Here is an 18,622-nt window from a genome sequence, read left to right as displayed (position 1 = left end):
AGGATTGATTGTAAATGAATTGATTCTTATTTATAAAAGAGCTCAGTCTTATTAGAACGCACCAGATTAGGAGTTATAAGGGAGAAAAACAAATGGAGTTATAAGGTTGGAAAATAAATGTCCTGAACTGAAAACCCTGGTCCTTACATATTTGGAAACATATCATTTTACAGGTTCCATACAACCTAGCCGCCTAAATTGTTACAAAAAGTGGAAGGTTAGTCCCCGAGTGAGGTCGAGCAGGCCATCAAAAATTTTCTTATTCTTGCGGGTGAACTGCGTGCTTACAAACCTCGTGTAGTGAACCTTAGTTGTATCAACACAAAGTTGTAGTGTTAGAACAACATAAAGCTAGTTCTAAGGGGAAGATTGTGAACATAGAACCCAATCCAAGGGGAAAATTTGATCTAGAGCTGAAGAAATTGAAGAAAGCCGATCAAAGGGCACGTGACGATATATGAAGCTGATATGTATTTGTCATCATCAAAAAGGGGAAAATTGTTTAGTAGCTACTGACTCAATGATAGAATATGAGCTTACATTGAAGTTTTGATGATTTGGCAAATAATGTACCTATTGACAATCAAGGGAGACATAAGGAAGGATTCATTGAAGAACCAGATATTCAAATAGATCTCCAAAGGATTTAGTGAAGCAGTCATATCAATAAAGAAATTGTTCAAAGGATCTGATCCTTACTATTACGTAACTGGGGACTGAAGTGTTATTTCACGCCGACACAAGAGAAGACATAATATTGACTAATTCCTATTCGATGAAATGTTCGAATTCAAGTTATGATAATATTTTCATAAGTTGATCAACACAAAATTAATATTGAAGTAGGAACAAGTTTGCTGACGCGCATACAAAGAAAGAAGGAAGACCAAGTCAAACAATGTTTGGTTTCCGAGTACAATTATGAAACTAAAACTTGGTTAGATTCTACATTCAAGAGGCGACAACTAATATATAAACACAACATGAAAAAGCTTTGGAGCTTAACCACAAACACAAATCACAACATTCCAACGAGAGCCTAAGTGAGCTCAGTCAACACTTTGTCTTAAGAGAGCCAACTTCAAGACAACGAAGAACCGAAGCTTATCAAGATTTATCATTAAGTTAATTAGTTTGTCTAGGTTAGGTTCTATTGTGGTTCCATCCATTTACCTTTACAAGTATTGTGTAATAGGTGTTCATTGGTTAAACTGTTGTCATAGGCGGACTGTTCAGAGAACATGTCCTTAGGTTAGATGTAACCTTTATCAGGCTCTAGATTTAGTGAAGTATTCGTAAATCCTATAAGAGATATCGTGATTTTTGACTCCCTTGAACAAGGAGTTTTCCACGTGAAAAATCTTGTATTGCTTTTATATTCGTTGCATTACCTTCTTGAACAATTACTCTAAGAACCAGATTCTTAGAGTGCATAGGAGTAAGTGTTCGATTATGCACGCATCTGTAATGATGTCAGTTGAAAGTCATTCACAACTTAATTACAATTATAGGTCTGGTTTCGCAAATAATTTCTTTTACTTTGTTAAAGTTAAGAAGCTTAATTAATTAATTGAACAATTAATGCATCTCAATTTTATCACAAATTAGTTTAATTTTAAAGAGTGGTCTTGATGTCAAAACCAAATTGATTCTAATTGATCTGACTATTCTTTTAACGTTTTGGGTTATGCTTGAAATACAACGGGTCACATTCTACATACAATTGTAGCCATTTTTTATTCCCAAAACAGCTACTCTTTTGGACTAATTCTCGAACCACTTAGCCCAAATCGCCAGCCCAAATAAACACTTAACACTGCCGGCCCAAAATCCCATTAACCCGACCCAACCTTTATTAATCCCCCAAAGCCCCTCTCTTCTCTTGATTTACCAAAAAAATACTAACCCTAATCGAACAGCTCTTTTACGCCACCAGATTCCTTACAACTCTAGTTCGCCGCAAACCCTTTTCTGGTAATAGAGCTTTCATTGTCTCCAGCTTCTGTTCGTCCAATTATGAAAACACATTAATGATTCCTTGTCGTATTGACAATTTTGAATGATAACCTGCTCCTCTTTTTTCTTTTCATTTCTTTTGGTCTTTTCTTTTATTTTCCAGTATGAATTTGAAGATTTCAAACGATTATCAATGAGATTCAGAATTCAAATATTTATAAACGAATTTCAAATTCAAACATTTTCCCACATATATATTATATTCTAAAATTCTAGAATTGGGGTTATATAAATAGAACCCCATTTCATCATCTATTTGCGGTTTTTTCACCACATATTCGGAGTTCTTCGATTATCCGACTCAAAGGCGAGAATTTCATCTTGACGAGTTAGATTCTCGATTTGTCTAAACGTCTAAAGTTTTATTTCATTTCTGTGTTTTGAGCATTGATTATTTCTAGTGAAAGCTCGGAGGTGATCCTCGACTCAATTCGGCCCTAGATCGTTGCTCGACAAAAGGCAATCTCTCTTTCTTTTCCTTTTATTTTTGTTCTAATTAAGTTTTCCATGGCTGTTTTGTTTGCCTTATTTCAGTTTGTTGGAATGTTGTTATGCCTAAATTAATTAAGGTTTAATTTTTCCCCCTCTACGAGCTTTATTAAATCATGAAGCATGATCTGCAAAGTAGCTAAATACAACTCTTTTATCTTAGCATTTTTATAGGTGTAAGTGAATCATTGATTTTCATGTGTGATTGAGTTTGGTTTGACTTAAGTTAAGTTGGAGACTCTGCTCTTTTATAGAACATGAGTTAGCATCCCCTATTGGTCTTGTAAGAAAAGCACTCAAGAATAGTAACTCTAGAATGTTTCATAATAAGTTCGGAATGAAACATACAACAACAACAACATACCAGTGTAATCTTACAAGTGGGGTCTGAGAAGGGTAAGATGTACGCAGACCTTACCTCTACCTTTGTGGGCCAGAGAGGTTGTTTTTAAAAGACCCTCGGCTCGAAAGGATAGAAAATTAAAGAAAAAGGAATTTGACACAGACATTAAAAAAACTCATAAAATGTATAAAGGAAAATGACAGCAAATGAGCATAGTTACATTTTATGTAACATAGTTACTTAAAAAGTGTTGTAACTTAAGAAAAATAGTACTCCCCCCGTCACATTTTATGTCAAGGTGTTACAGTTTTGAGAGTCAAGCAATTATTTCTTTAACGACAATTTTCTAAAACTTTTTAAAACTATTTTGAATAGTATGTTATCTTGTAGTACTTTTCATGTAGTTTTCGACTATGTAAATTTTATTGTTAAAAGTTGAAGAATTTGTACCAGAATTCATAGTCAAAATTTAGTATTTTGACCACCGTACTACGAACACCTCCACATAAATGGGCACAGATGGATAGTAATTTTACTAAACGAGTTGCTATGTATTATTTCAGCTAGACAATAAATATATTTGTATTTCTCGTTATTCTCTACTTTTGATACCCTTTCTCAGTGAATTGGCTACAATGAAGGGAGAATAGCTGTAGAGCTCGATCAGATTAAAATTGGATGTTCTAATATATAATACATGAAAAATGGAGCATGTTATTAATTCAGGTTTTCCTTTTAATAGTTCTCTGGTAATTGTTGAAGTGATCGATAAATCGATAATTAGTTAAAGATTTGATTGGAAACTCATATTTTCAGAATCTGTATGTAGTTAAAGCATATTATTAGGGGCAGAGCTAGGATTGAAACTACGGGTTTGATAGAACTCAATAACTTTGGTTCAAACCTTGTATATTTGTTAAGAAGTCAATTGAATAACATATAATAAACTTCATAGTCCATAAACGTCAGATGCAGAGCCAATAAACTCAAATACTAAATTTGCCTCTGTTATGTTCTAAAGCTTTCCAAATAAAAAAAAAAGATGTAAAAGTTTTTATTAAACTTACCTATATAAGTTGATTAGGTTGGATTTGCATATTGGATGATAAAAGTAAAGAAAAGAGATTACATCATTTGCAAGCCATTAAATTTTGGTCAGAATATTTATCATTGGCTTTGCTATAAAATCCCTAAATCATGAACACTTTTGTTCATCAATCATTGAATATACTTTGCATTCATAGAGAGAAGAAGAGTTCATATAAGTAATCAAGTAAGATAGGAAATGAGAATTGTGTTTGATACGAAGAAAATACCAAATGTGTGTTCACTGTTTTCTTTTCTATTCGTAACTTTGATTCATGAACTTGAATTTGAGCAATAAAAAAAATCTGATTTTCAATTTTCCCATATTTGGTTAGTCAAATTATTTTAAAAGCATTTTGTCTAAAAATAATGTTCCTTAAAAATCAGAAAAATAACTTTCCATGTGAGAATAGGAAAAACAAAATTGGTAAAGAAAAGAGATCCTTACCAATTATCTGGGTGACTCATTGAGTGACAAAACTTATTCTTCAGTAATTCCTATTTTTTGTAGTGCAAGAAAAAGTCGATGGTGCCGAATCATAAATCTGTTGCATCATCGGTTCATAAATATTGAATAAACGAATCACCAAGTTGTTTTTGTTAAATAAATTCAATAGCTCCATATAACTCTTGGAATTTATATATATATATATATATAATTTTGCATAAAATTTTCCTTCTGTACGATCATTCCTTGCCCTTTCTTTTGGTGATTCTGCCACATGGTTTCCTTATGTGATCACAATAGCCATTGTGCAAAAGTTTAGTTGTCAAAGCATTCTTGAAATTGATATTGATAAGCAAGAATTTAGGATGCCTATTGTTACATCCCGCGTTTTCATGCGTTGGAAAGCGTGCAAGTTAAATGACACTGGTAAAGGAAATGAGGTTATCCTCCCAAGCTTATAGATGGTTGTATTGATGGTACAAATGTGTTATAAATATTAGAAGTTAAACAAATCTAAGAAAATAAGTTTCGTCGAGGTTCGAAATTTATTTAAATGAAATACAGTCCAAGCTATAATATCCTGTATTTTTGGACTAGGAAATTGAACCGTCCAACATGAGCAAATTTTACCGACTGTAAGATTTGGTCATAGTCAAACATGAAAATAAAAGAATTCGGTGTATACGAGAAATGAAGTCCCGAAATGATTTAAGATGGAAAAGTGTGTCGACGATGACTGGAAATAATATTTTATGTGTGGCAAATGAGGCTATGGACTAGGACCATATCACATGACCATAATAATGAAGTGAGTTAGAGGTGGGTAATATTTAAGTGAATTGAGATCAAACATTATTTATATCGGTAATTAGTCAATGTTATGAGATAGTGGAAATTAAAAACATTTAGGTAATGTTTAGGGGACAATATGTCCACGTGGGTCCCATGTGGGGAAAGATCATCTTTATGTGTAATTATAAGTATAGATAAATGTGGCTTTTTGGGCTGTCAACGTGGAGTGACCTTGTTAAATTATAGTGACTAATTAATCAAATGAGTAGCTAATGAAGTGGTAGCAGTCCACGTGTTTCTTTAGTGGATTCAAGCAGACCAAATACGTCCAGCTTGTTCATTTCTCACTTGGAGTTCATTTAGTAACTTTTGGGATTCATTTTGGAAGCAAAAAAAAAAGTAAGCAACATTTTTCTTTGAAGATTCATTATGAAGAGGCAAACAAACGTTCAGCAACCATTTGATTTAACCATGGGGAACAATTCATTTGATGGAAGCAAAGGCAGCAACCTCACGTCCCATTTCAGTTAAGTTATGGTAGTCTCTTGGTTGTAGTAAGCTCATGATAGAACGGACTGGGTACAGTTGTTCAAGACTAAGGTGGAAGAAGATTAAATCTTGGCACATAAGGTAAGAAATCCTCTCCCCTAGATGTATTTGAGTTATCCGAGTCGTATCTACGTTGCTAGATGAAAGAATTACGAAAACTATATCGGAAATCAGATAAATTGTTATTGTTATCATGTGGGATGTTTGGTGGTTGTTATAAATTGTTTGGTGTGCTGGAATATCGTGGGATTGGTTGTAGTTGTTGTTGTGTTTGTTGTTATACTATGTATATACGAAAATAAAGAAGTGTATACAAGTATCGGTATAGGAATGTATGTTGGGCTATTTTGGAAGTGAGTTAAGAATGGATTTGATTCTATTTGGATATGTATTTATTTATATTGTTGTTGGTATGGTGATTGATATTTTGGCTAAGTTGGAATCACGAGGATTATTGTGTTTTTAGGAAAGATGCTGCCCAAATATCGTTAGATTTCTAAGTAATTAAGGATTGGCTTGAAAGAGTATCCTAAATTGATTATTGCCATATTTGGTATTGTTTGTAGATTGGTGAAGCCCGAGACCTAAGTTATGGTTAACTTAAGAAGCGGACAAGGTATGTGAAGCTATCCCTTCCTTCTTTTTGGCATAGTCTTTGTGAAACAAACAGACAACGAGCATATAACTCCAAAGAAGCTCCTATTCTTAGAGACACTAGGATGGCTAATGTTCTTGATTCCCAGAACTTATTTTATTATGTATTGATACGTGTCTATGATTCCAGCCGTCCTATTTTGATATAATCCATACTGACACTCGAAGGGTACTTGATATGACTATTGTTTTGATTTTCAAATGATAATTCATTTTGATTATTCTATTGAGTCTCAGATATGACTTAGTTTGCATATGGTTGCTCACTACTCTGCTCATGCATGCCGTAATGTATCTTTCACCGAGTCCCGGGCCGGGTATGTTTTCGTGCACAGTTTCACTGCATTGTTCACCGAGTCCCTCACTAGAGGGTCGGGTACGGTATATATATATATGATGATATGATGATGGCACCGAGACCCTTGATGGGCCGAGCATGGTATACATGTATATGACTTTATTCACCGAGTCCATAATGGGCCGGATATGGTAGATGATATAGCTATGCATGATTTTCATTTCACAAGGCACAGGTACAGTGATTTCTTATTGTCATACTTGTCTCCGGAAATCTCTATTTCAGTCATGAACCTCTTTATTGCATTTCATGCTTTATATGCTCAGTAGATATCTCGTACTGAGCCCTTTCCTTCGGGGGGCTGCGTTTCATGCCCGCAGGTACAAACACTCAGTCCGGTGATCCTCCAGCTTAGGACTTCTGCTCAGCTGTTTGGAGAGCTCCATTGTCCGGAGCCTAGATATTTTGGTACAGATCTTCTGATATAGACTTATATATATTCAGGGGTACGGCGGGGCCCTGTCCCGTCATATTTCACCCTTATAACTCTTAGGTCTGTAGACATGTGTGGGTTGTATATAAGTTTTGGTCAGCCGTGTCTATATGGTTTGCTTTGGATATCCCTGTGTATAGTGGCAGCCTTGTCGGCTTGCGTATCGTGTTATTGTTATGCTTTGGATATCCCCGTGTATAGTGGCAGCCTTGTCGGTTTGCATATTGTGTTATTGTATGCTGTGACTCCTCAGGAGACAGGTTTATGATATGCGGTGTTGCGAACCCTTCGTTTATTTTTACAAGTTTCCCTATTGTCCTTGGTTCCGGTTTAATTATATTTAACAGGTTCGTATACGGGTGTCCAGTTTGGGCACTAGTCATGGCCCATGGGGTTGGGTCGTGACCCCTATTGGACTATCAAAAAAATAGTAACGTGTACTAGAGCAGTGCTTGCAGAGGTTGTCAAATCGGCAGAATCTGAGAATGTAAATTGCATGAAAAATCATGTCGAAGAATCACCTAAGGAAAGGGCAAGAACTGATTGCACAGGAGGAAAATTTTATTCGCAATTGTATATATATGAATTCCAAGAGTTATATGGAGCTATTGAATTTATTCAACAAAAACAACTTGGTAATTCATTGATTCAATATTGATGAACTGATGATACAATGGATTTATAGTTCGACACCATCGACTTTATCATTGCACTACAAAAAACAAAACAAAAAATTATCGAAGAATAAGTTTTGTCACTCAATGAGTCACCCAGGAAATTGGTAAGGATCTCTTTTCTTTACGAAATTTTTTTCCTGTTCTCACAGGAAAAGTTATTTTTCTGATTTTTAAGAAAATTTATTTATAGACAAAATGCTTTTTAAAATATTTTGACAAACCAAATATGAAAATTGAAAATCATAATTTTTATTACTCAGATTCAAGTTCATAAATCAAAGATACGATAAGAAAAGAAAACAATGAAAACACCTTTGGTATTTTCCTCGTATCAAACGCAATCCCATTTGTTATCTTACTTGATTACTTCTATCAACTCTTCTTCTCTCTATGAATGTAAAGTATATTCAATGATTGATGAATAAAAGTGTTCATGATTTAGGAATTTGTATAGCAAAATCAATGATAAATATCCTGACCAAAATGTTATATCCCTTAGTTTTGTATGTTGAGATTCGACCTACCTTTCTGGAGGTATATGAGATTATATGATCTTATCTTATGATTGAGAGGGTTTAAGTTCATAGAATAAGCTATGGAAGGATTGAAGGGCAAGTGAATCAAGGAAATTAAATATTTTGGAACTTTGAAGAAAATATGAGGGGCAACTTTGGCCCAACTTGGAGAAGAAATATCTTTTAGTATATGAGGAGTTTTGAAGCAAAACAAAAGCCTAAATTAAAGTTCATGAAGTCTAGCTTCTAACGCAACAAACCGCTCGTCGATAGGACATTGGAATAGAGAGTTATGAATGTTACAAGTTAGGCCGTCAGAGGAAAAAAATTCCCTACGCGAACGCGAAGAGGGGCAGGGATTTATACCCTTCGCGAACGCGACCCAAGGCCGCGAACGCGAAGGGTAAATTTTGAGTATGTGGAAACCGACTCTAGAACCTTATAAAAGCCCCCCCCCCCCCCCCCCCCCCCCCCCAATTTCATCCAACACCTTCCACAAACATCCCTAAACCTTTGGAATGTTCTCCCAACTTCCGCCCATAAAATCTTAGCCCAAATCAAGTGAAACCTCGGGATTTAGGTTTGGATAGCATATAGTTGTGGTTATAATATCGTATTGCGGTAAATCTTGGCTTGGATTCAAGGTGAATATTGAAGATATTGTTGTTCAAGTGTGGATAAGGTATGAATCTTCCCTTATTAATATTGATTTAGGTTTATTTACGGAGATAAAGTTATTAAATAGTCGTATTACAAGTTGATTAGTTGAGAAATTTGTAAAACATTGTGTGGGATGTTTTAGGGAATATATTGGTATGGATAATGATGTTGTTGATGTCGGTATTGGTATTGTTGTTGTTTGTTGTTGGTATTGTGATTTCGGGCTAAACATATAAACAGGGGAGATGCTGCCGGAATTTCGGCAGATTCTAAATTGATTTAAATTGAAGGCTTAAGACGAGCGTATGAGGATGAGCCTAACAATAGTGTGAATTGTTTTATATGTAGATTACGAGACTACGAACGATCTTAAATAGATTGCAAGGCAAGAGGTAGTTGGAAAGTCGAGAAGTGAGCTTCCAGGTATGTTAAGACTAAACCTTTCTTTCTTAAGGCATGATTCCTTTGTTGTGAACCTATATATGATATCCTCAATAAACCTGTTTCTAAAAATACCAAAGCTTACAGTTCCCGATGTTCCAGTGATATCATTGAACTTGTTTCATGGCTATTGGTGTTATTCATTGATGTTGATCTCACTTTATGATTTTGTTCCTTTAAGGTGAGATGTGTTCATGATGATGGTTCCATAATAATAATCCAACGAGTTTAGGAACAAGTTCTTAAGGAATGTTTTATAGGACATGAATAGAGTGCTAGTAGAGGATCCCTAATGAGGTATATAATGTTAGAAGAGAGGTTTATGTTGTATCTTAGGATTTGGTTATTGTCTAGTCAAGCGGGAAGGAGTACTAATGGCCTGAGCTGTGCTTATAAGTCTTATGTGATTATGTAGACCCTACGGGTTAAGTGATGACCATGAGAAGTGCATAGAGATTACTTGTAAAAGTTTGGTTATGATGTCGATTACAATTACCACTGGTCTACGACCAGTCGGGCAGATGTTAACACCGGGCTACGGCCGGTTGGGCAGACCTTTATTTACCACCATGCTACGGCTGGTTGGACAGATATGTGTTTACCACCATGCTACGGCTGGTTGGGCAGTTATTACCACCAAGCTACGGCCGGTTGGGCAGTTGCACTCTACCGTCGGGCGATAATCGGATGGGCAGTTACCACCGTGCTATGGACGGTCGGGCAATTACCACTGATCAGTTAGGCAGATAGCACCAGGATGATATGTAGATCAGGATCGCAGTATGATACATAGATGTAGTTAAAGATATGAGAGTATAAAGAGACATGCGTACTAGATTCTCATTAGTAAGCCAGATGTGCCAAGTTGATTCTTATCCTTCTTCTTTGCAGCATATGTTTATTATGTTACATTTCTGCCTTACATACTCGGTACACTATTCCTACTGACATCCTTTCTTATGGACACTGCGTTCATGCCCGCAGGTGTAGACAGATGGGACGAGGATCTTCCACAGTAGGTTGCCTACATGTATTAGTCTTGATTGGTGGACTCCATTTCTTCCTAGAGCATTGCTGAGTCTGGGTTGTGTATGTATTTTGTGTTACGGGTAGGTCGGGGCCCTATCCCGACTTGTATGTTTCAGTCATGTTCATAGAGGCTTTGAAGACAGCTTCTTGTATACAACTAGTTATGTCTTGTCAGTGGCTATGTCGGCATCGTGGGCCATTGTACATATACATATGTGTGATATTATGTTCATATTTAGCTCTTCGGTCTTATGTTGCCATTCGAGACTTAGAGAGTGTAAGTTATAGCTGGGTTCGCTCGGCCCCAGTAAGGCGTCGGGTGCCAGTCACGCCATTCCAAGGTTGGGGCGTGACAATTTAATGGCTTGCAAATGATGTAATCTCTTTTCTTTCCTTTTATCATTCAATTTGCAAATCCAACCTATCAACTTATATAGGTAAGTTTATTAAAAAACAATTACACTTTTGTTATTTGGAAAGCTTTAGGACATAAAAGAAGTGAATTCAGTATTTGAAGTTTCTGGGCTTTGCATTTTAAGTTTATGGACTATGAAGTCTATTATATGTACATATTCAATGGACTTCTTAACAAATATACAAGATTTGACCAAAGTTACTGAGTTATATCAAACCGGTACTTTCAATCCTAGCTCCGCTCCGAATAATATGCTTTAACTACATACAGATTCTAAAAATATGAATTTTCAGTCAAATCTTTAATTAATTATCACTTCAACAATTACTTGAGAACTATTAAAATGAAAACTTGAATTACTAATGAAAAAGAAAAGAAAAAAAAATTTGAACGTGCTCCATTTTCATGTAGTATATATTAGAACATCAAATTTTAAGTTAATCGTTCAGTAAAATTTTAAGTTAATCATTTAGTTAGTCTCCCTTCATTGCAGCCAAGTCACCGAGAAAGGGTATCAAAAATAGAGAATAACGAGAAATACAAATATATCTATTGTCCAGCTGAAATAATATATAGCAACTCGTTCAATAAAATAATTACCCATCCGTCCCAATTTATGTGCAGGAGTTCATTATGATGGTCAAAATACTTAATTTTGACTATGAATTCCGGTACAAATTCTTCAATTTTAAAAAATAAAATTTACATAATCGAAAACTACATGAAAAGTATTACAAGATAATATACTATTCAAAATATTTTTTAAAAGTTTGAGAAAATTGTTGATGCAAGTCGAGTTGCCTCAAGGACATTTCGAGGACTGTCTCGGGGAGTCCAAGTGCGGATGATAGCATGGGAGGACGGATTGGAGATGGATGAGCATTGAAGTGGCCAAATGAGTGAAGGATGGCTATGATTACAAAATAGGCTACTTCATTAATTCAAGACTTTCATCTCCAAAGGAAGAGTCAAACAAAACCCTTGTCTCATTAAGGGTAGTTATGTAATAGTGTAGTTGTCTTCCTTAATGTTTTAGTATGAATACCTAGTCTTTTATTTCATTTAAGGGCTTTTGATGAATTGATGAATATTTTGAGTGTTTTAGGTTATCTCTAGAGAGAGAAACTTGTGAGAGACCTTTGGTAGGCTCTTGTTGATTATTGATTGTGAGAGAATTGGTTGCTTGGGAATTCAATTCCATTAAGATCATCCTAAGAGGTTGGTGCTATCTAGAGTGTAATTAGGAGATCTTAGTTATTGAAGAACCTTGGTTGCCTAATTGTGCCTAGTTTTGTGTCAATCTATCTATCTTTTCTTTTCCTTTTGTTTATATCCTTAATTTCTCATTTCGATGTATCTGTTATTGTATCAATTGTGGTTAAAGAAATAATTGTTTAACTCTCCGAACAATAGCACGGTCACATTTCGGACTTATTATGAAACATTCTAGAGTTACTATTCTTGAGCGTTTTTCTTAACAGATCAATAAAGGATGCTAACTCATGTTCTATAAAAGAGCAGATCCTCCTACTTAACTTAAGTCAAACCAAACTCAATCGCAGACGAAACCCAACGATTCACATTTACATATAGAAATGCTAAGATAAAAAGGTTGTATTTAGCTATTTTTCAGATCATGCTTCATGATTTAATAAAGACCATAGATGGAAGAAGCTAAACCTTAATTACTTTAGGCATAACAACATTCTAATAAACTGAAATAAGGGAAAAAAGAACAACAAAAGAACGGAAAACTTAATAAGAACAGTAATAAAAGGAAAAGGAAGAGAGATTATTTTTTGTCAATACGACAAGGAATCATTAATGTGCTTGCCATGAATGGCTGAATAGAAGCTTGAGACGATAAAAGATGTATTGATTATTACCAAAAGAGGGCGTGCGGCGAACAAGAGTTGTAAGGAATTTGGTGGCGTGAGAGAGCTGTTCAATGAGGGTTAGTATTTTTTTGATAAATGAAGAGAAGCGAGGGGCTTTGGGGATTAGTAATGGTTGGGTCGGGTTAATGGGATTTTGGGCTAGCCAAGTTAAGTCATTATTTGGACTGACAATTTGGGCCAAGTGGTTCGAGAATTGGTCTAAAACGAGTAGCTGTTTTGGGAATAAAAAGTGGCCACAATTGTATGTAGAATGCGACCCTTTGCATTTCAACTGTAACCCAAAACGTTAAAAGAATAGTCAAATCAACTGGAATCAATTTATTTTTGACATCAAACCACTCTTTAAAATTAAACCAATTTGGAATAAAATTGAGATGAATTAATTAATTATGCTTCTTAACTTTAACAAAGTAAAAAAAATTTGGGAAAACAGACCAATAATATTAATTAAGCCGTGAATGACTTTAACTGACATGAACTAAAAATGCTTGCATAATTAAACACTTACTTTTTCGAATAACATGATTTTTCAAATTGATAAATATATTTTCTATTTAAGAAAATAAATATATTTAGCACTTTTTCACAAAATATCCTCAATTTTTAAGTAGCACTTTCACCGTCCAAAGGGCATTTCGTCTTTTAAAGAAAAAGTTGAATCTCCTATTTTCACTCCATTTTCGTTACCAATTGGACTACTCTATCAATTTGGTCGGAGCTCTCTTTCTTCTCTGTCGATTTACTTTACAAATCCATATAGCGTCGTCGGTAATATAAAAGTTGAAATTTAAATCATACCCATGTTGCGGAGTTTAAGAAAGAACGGGCTATAGAGAAAAAATGGATCATCAATCAAATTTTGAGCTTCAAATCAGACCCATATCATTTCGACTTTATGAATAATCTTTATTCGAGTAATTTTTTGTTATTTGACAAAGAATGTACTTTAAACCATGGAGATTTTAAGCATCTCCTCATCTTCAGCTCTACATATTATTTGTCTATTTGTATGTGACTAGTCGTCTCTCTTCGCTGCTACTCCAATGGAGAATATAGATGAAACAATAAACTGGCAGCAAATCCAACTAGAAAAATTCACATTGGGCTTAGGGATAATCAGGCTCGAACTGATGACTTCCACCCAGTGGCGAAGGCAGGATTTCCATTCAGGGGGTTCAAAAAATAAAATAAGCACGCTAGTGTTGGCAAATGAGCGGGTCGGATCAGGAAAAAAAACGGGTCGGATCAGAGTTCAATATTCATCATCCAGGAAAAGGCATCCCTGTTCCACTTTCTTAAAGGAAAAAGGTTTCTCCACATATTTCTTTAAATCAAAGAAATCCCTTCACAAGATAATATAGTATAAGTTAGAACTCTTTGGAGAAGAATAAGTCAACTAAAATTGATATCATAAAATCATCAAGAATATCAAGTGCAATGATGAATCCTGCTACTTAGAAATAGCACAAGGATTCTCAACAGAAACTTAAAACAAGTAATAGTAGTGATGTATTTGATCCAAGAGAAACTTCAATTGAAGTTCAATTTGATATAAGGAACAACAAATAACTAGAACACGGTTCAAAATGCACAGACGAAAAAAAGAGATCTAATCCTGCAAAATTTCATATCTCTCTCAAGATTTATATATAAGTATAGGGTATCAATTTATAGTAATTAATTTCTCTAACACAACACAACACAACAGAGCACCATAGTAGGTTTTTTCACCGATGAAAAAAAGAGATCTAATCCTGCAAAACTCACTGCACAACACAGCAGAGCACTATAATAGGTTTTTTCATCGCTATATAAGCTGTTCATATTTGTAGACAGATATACACAGAGAACCTGGATTAGATCAGTCATACTCAGTAAGGGTAAACCATCACAATAAAAGAATTAATAGCTTCACAAGTCACAATAAAATGCCACAATAAATGCTAATAAACTAAGCAAAAGCTAATAAAGTAAGAGGTTTCCATTAATAAAGGCAACTTGAACATGCCATATTACAAAAGCAAAAGCTTGGGAGCTTTTGAAGCAAAAACAAAGAAACTAAGTTAGACTACACGAGAACCGTGGAGTTTTACAATTGTACTCTACAAGGTTTCATAGCTTGAAATGTCTTAATAATAGCATCATTAGAAACATTATCAAATACATCTTTTTCTAGATAAGGCACCAAACAACCGCTAAGAAAATCATCACTCATTTGACTCCGCAAGTCATTCTTGATAAATTTCATTGCCGAAAAAGCTCTTTCAACGGATGCAGTGGCAACTGGCAGAAGCAAAGCAAGTTTCACTAAGCGGAATACAAGAGGATAATTTGAATGCTTCTTTGTTTGAATTAATCTTTTCGAAATATCACAAAGTCCTTTTAGATTTAAGAACCTTTCATCAACATCACGAACATCAATAATGTAACTTGCAAGTTGATTCTCAAGAGTGCCCATATTGAATTCATTAAAGTCATCAGGATATAATTTAGCCATTTTCATTATCTTTCTGATGTCAAAACTTGAAAATGAATCAATTGGATTCAAACAAGCAATTCCATGAAGCAAATCAGTCGTCGCTTCGCCAAAACCATCTTTAAGTTCTTGAAGTTGCCAATCAATAATATTGCAAAACACTTCAACATGATAATGATGTGAGACTTTATTGTTACCAAGTCTCCGTCGTGATCTTAAAGAGCTAACATATGGATCCTCAAAGTTAGGTATCAAAATTTCGTGCTTGATACAAAACAAAGATACCTTAGCAATAAGAGAATTCCATCCACCATCTCTATACGCTTGCAACCTTCTTTTTGCTACTTCAACAAGTAGCATGGCATTTGCCAAATCTTGCTCCTTTTTTTGTAAGCATTTATTAAGCTCATTTGTGATTCCTAAAGTTCGACAAGCTTCGAGATATCCCATTGTCTTGGCTCTTTCATCCAATAGTCGTGCATCAAGAACAAGTGATTCAAGAACATTAAGAATAGAGCCAAACATAAGAATAAAATTGTTAAAAGATTTAAAATGAGATCCCCAACGAGTATCACAAGCTCTTGAAAGACCAAGTTCTTGATTCAAGCCCCTACCGGTTGTGAGCTCACCCAAATCTAATGCCTCTTGAATTGTTTCTTTTTGAGAATCTCGAAATTCATCCATACGCTTAAAAGAAGATCCCAATACATTCAAAATATTTGAAACCAATACTACAAGTTTTCCCACTTGAATACATTTTTTTGAGACCGCAACAAGAGTTAGTTGAAGTTGATGAGCAAAACAATGAATGGAATGGGCCGATCTACTTTCTTGCCTAATCAACATTTTAAGGCCATTGATCTCACCTTGCATATTGCTTGCCCCGTCGTAACATTGTCCATGCACATGTGATAGACTCAAGGAATGTTGAGCAAGTAAATTAACAATTGCCCTCTTTAGAGATAAAACACTAGTATCTTGAACATGAACAATGTCAAGAAGTCGCTCCATCACAAATCCATTTCTATCAATATATCGTAAGACAATAGCCATTTGCTCCTTGCGTGACACATCAAAAGACTCATCAACTAGTAAGGAAAAGTAGTCACCATTTAATTCCTCAAGAATAGCTTTAATTGTTTCTATCTTACAAGCACTCACAATATCTTTCTGGATCATTGGAGAAGTCATTTGATCATTTTGAGGAGCATGTTCTAGTACATAATCACGAATTTTATCACACTTTTTCGCATACCATGAGAGAATTTGAAGAAAATTACCCTTACTAAGTGATGATTTAGATTCATCATGACCTCAAAATGTCAGTCCTTGAGTTATAAGAAGTCTTACTACATCAACCGAAGCACTTAAGCGAATCCAATACGCATGCTTAAATTGATCAAATTGCATTCCAAGTGCAAATTGAATAGACTGTTATAGCCGCAATAAATCTTGACATTTATTTTTTGACTGGTTATGTGGGTTGTTCGGTAGACCAATATGGTTTCCAAGACTCTTTTTTTTCTGTCAACTCTTAAACCCAATAGTTGAAAATACTTCACCTCCACCTTGATTAGTGTTATGGCTTTTAAATAGATAACAATACAAACAATAGACTGCATCTTTGCTAACACTATACTCCAACCAATCATGATATACATCATCAAACCATTCAGAATTAAAACGGCGCATTGATCCAGAAATATTCGTTTGAGGATACTCATGTTGTAGAAACCGAGGTTGACAAGGACCATTTTGAAGGTATGCTCTTCTAATAACATCACGATGATTTGGATGATAGTCCAAGATTGGAGTTCTTTCACCCGGGTCATACTTTAACGAACTCAAATCAAATTCTTGAGAAGAATGTAATGGTACTTCTAAATGGTTAGCATTTGCTTCCTGGTTAGGTTGACTATGAGACTTCAAAGTTGATTTTGATGCTTTGGTAAAATACTTCTTCACTGAACGTTGAGACTGAATCTTAAAGTAAGAATTCTGTTAGAACTTAAAAGAATTAAACAGGCATGTAGACAAGTTACCAGCAAAATACTTAAGCTCCATGTTTGCCAATAATAAATATATGTATCCAATTGTTAGATTGGTTAAAGCACATCAATGGACAAAAACAGTTCTATCAAAGTTGTATTCCCTATTTTAAACCTCCTTCCCAAAAACAAAACAAAAAAAAAAAAAAAAAAGAGAAAATGTTTATTTTTTTCTTTCATTCCTAGAACTGAGTCGCTGACAGAAGAGAATATAGCTAACCTAGTTTTCTTCATAAATACCTTATAAAGTTATACCTAATACAACAACAATCAGCAAATATATAAAATTTTGGAAAAAAAATAGAAAAAGAAAGGAACATGCGCAACTTACCGGGGAAGCCATGAACAGAGACCACTGACGATAAGCGGAGGGCGACGGCGACCAGTGGCAGAGGGAGGCGAGCAGAGCAGAAAAGAAAAAAAAAGAGCATAGAGAGAGGGAAATTGGGGAAATTTAGTATAAGAGAGGGAAAACTAAAAGTAGAGAGGGTTTTGTTTATTATTTGACTTTGAAATTGGGGATTTAATTCAAATCCCAATCAGATCTGCCCCCTTCTCAAACGACGTCGCTCCATTTAGTTAAAAAGAATAAAAAACCTGAAACTAAAAAGGTGAGAAAAAGTTGGCAACGGAGGCTCGAACCCGCGCACTCTACAGAGATCTGAACCCCCTTCCCGCCGAACCAAGTCTATAATTAGTGCTGAGGAGGTTCAACGTTAAGTACATATACAGAAAATAAAATTTTGACTCTATATAAACAGTGCAATTTTCCGACCGAGGGGGTTCGGATAACCCCCTCGGCTCTATGTAGATCCGCCCCTGCTTCCACCACGTCAAGGTGACACTCTACCTCTGAGTTTTATCCCTTCCCCGTCCCATCGAGAAATAGAACTGACTAATCCTAAGTCAAAGGCATTACCTACTTGCTTCAAGTCCTATATTTTAGATGTGGTCTCTTTTTGAGGCCAAAGATATAATGAATTGGTTTTTTTGGGGGGTGATATGACAAAATGGTCCCTATTTTAATGTGTTGGCAGAAAAAAAAAAAATATATATATATACACATTTCAAGGTAATATCGTGATTATGTCCGGACGGCTTATTAAGAAAAATATTTAAAATATTTATGTGTAAATAAAATTTAAATAATCATTTACATATACACACATTGTCGATTTAGTTTTTTATTTTTCATTCAATACTACATCAAATAAAATATTATTGCTTCTTGCAAATTAAAATCAAACTAGATCAAGTAAAAGTACATGAGTATTGAGTATTGACATGTTGCATCG

General features: G+C 35.0%; 1 protein-coding gene and 1 long non-coding RNA gene across 2 annotated transcripts; one reads left to right on the top strand and one right to left on the bottom strand.

The window, feature by feature from the left end:
• Positions 1 to 2,481: 2,481 nt before the first annotated feature.
• LOC132633954 (uncharacterized) lies at positions 2,482 to 7,472 on the top strand. The gene is made up of 2 exons (XR_009579974.1): positions 2,482 to 5,804; positions 6,290 to 7,472. It is a non-coding gene; the product is annotated as an uncharacterized LOC132633954 (long non-coding RNA).
• Positions 7,473 to 14,892: 7,420 nt separating this feature from the next.
• LOC132610923 (uncharacterized) lies at positions 14,893 to 16,470 on the bottom strand. Its single transcript, XM_060325336.1, has one exon. It carries the CDS (start codon positions 16,468 to 16,470, stop codon positions 14,893 to 14,895), a length of 1,578 nt encoding a protein of 525 aa, XP_060181319.1.
• Between the last annotated feature and the right edge of the window lie 2,152 nt (positions 16,471 to 18,622).

Source organism: Lycium barbarum, chromosome 1 (assembly GCF_019175385.1).
Source record: "Lycium barbarum isolate Lr01 chromosome 1, ASM1917538v2, whole genome shotgun sequence".
In the NCBI taxonomy this organism is placed as follows: Eukaryota; Viridiplantae; Streptophyta; class Magnoliopsida; order Solanales; family Solanaceae; genus Lycium; species Lycium barbarum.
The sequence above is the reverse complement of the archived record's forward strand: the minus strand, read 5'-3'. Positions and strand labels throughout refer to the sequence as shown.

Excerpts from the sequence above, each read along its gene's own strand:
- LOC132610923 (XM_060325336.1), bottom strand. The coding sequence starts at position 16,470 with ATGACTTCTCCAATGATCCAGAAAGATATTGTGAGTGCTTGTAAGATA.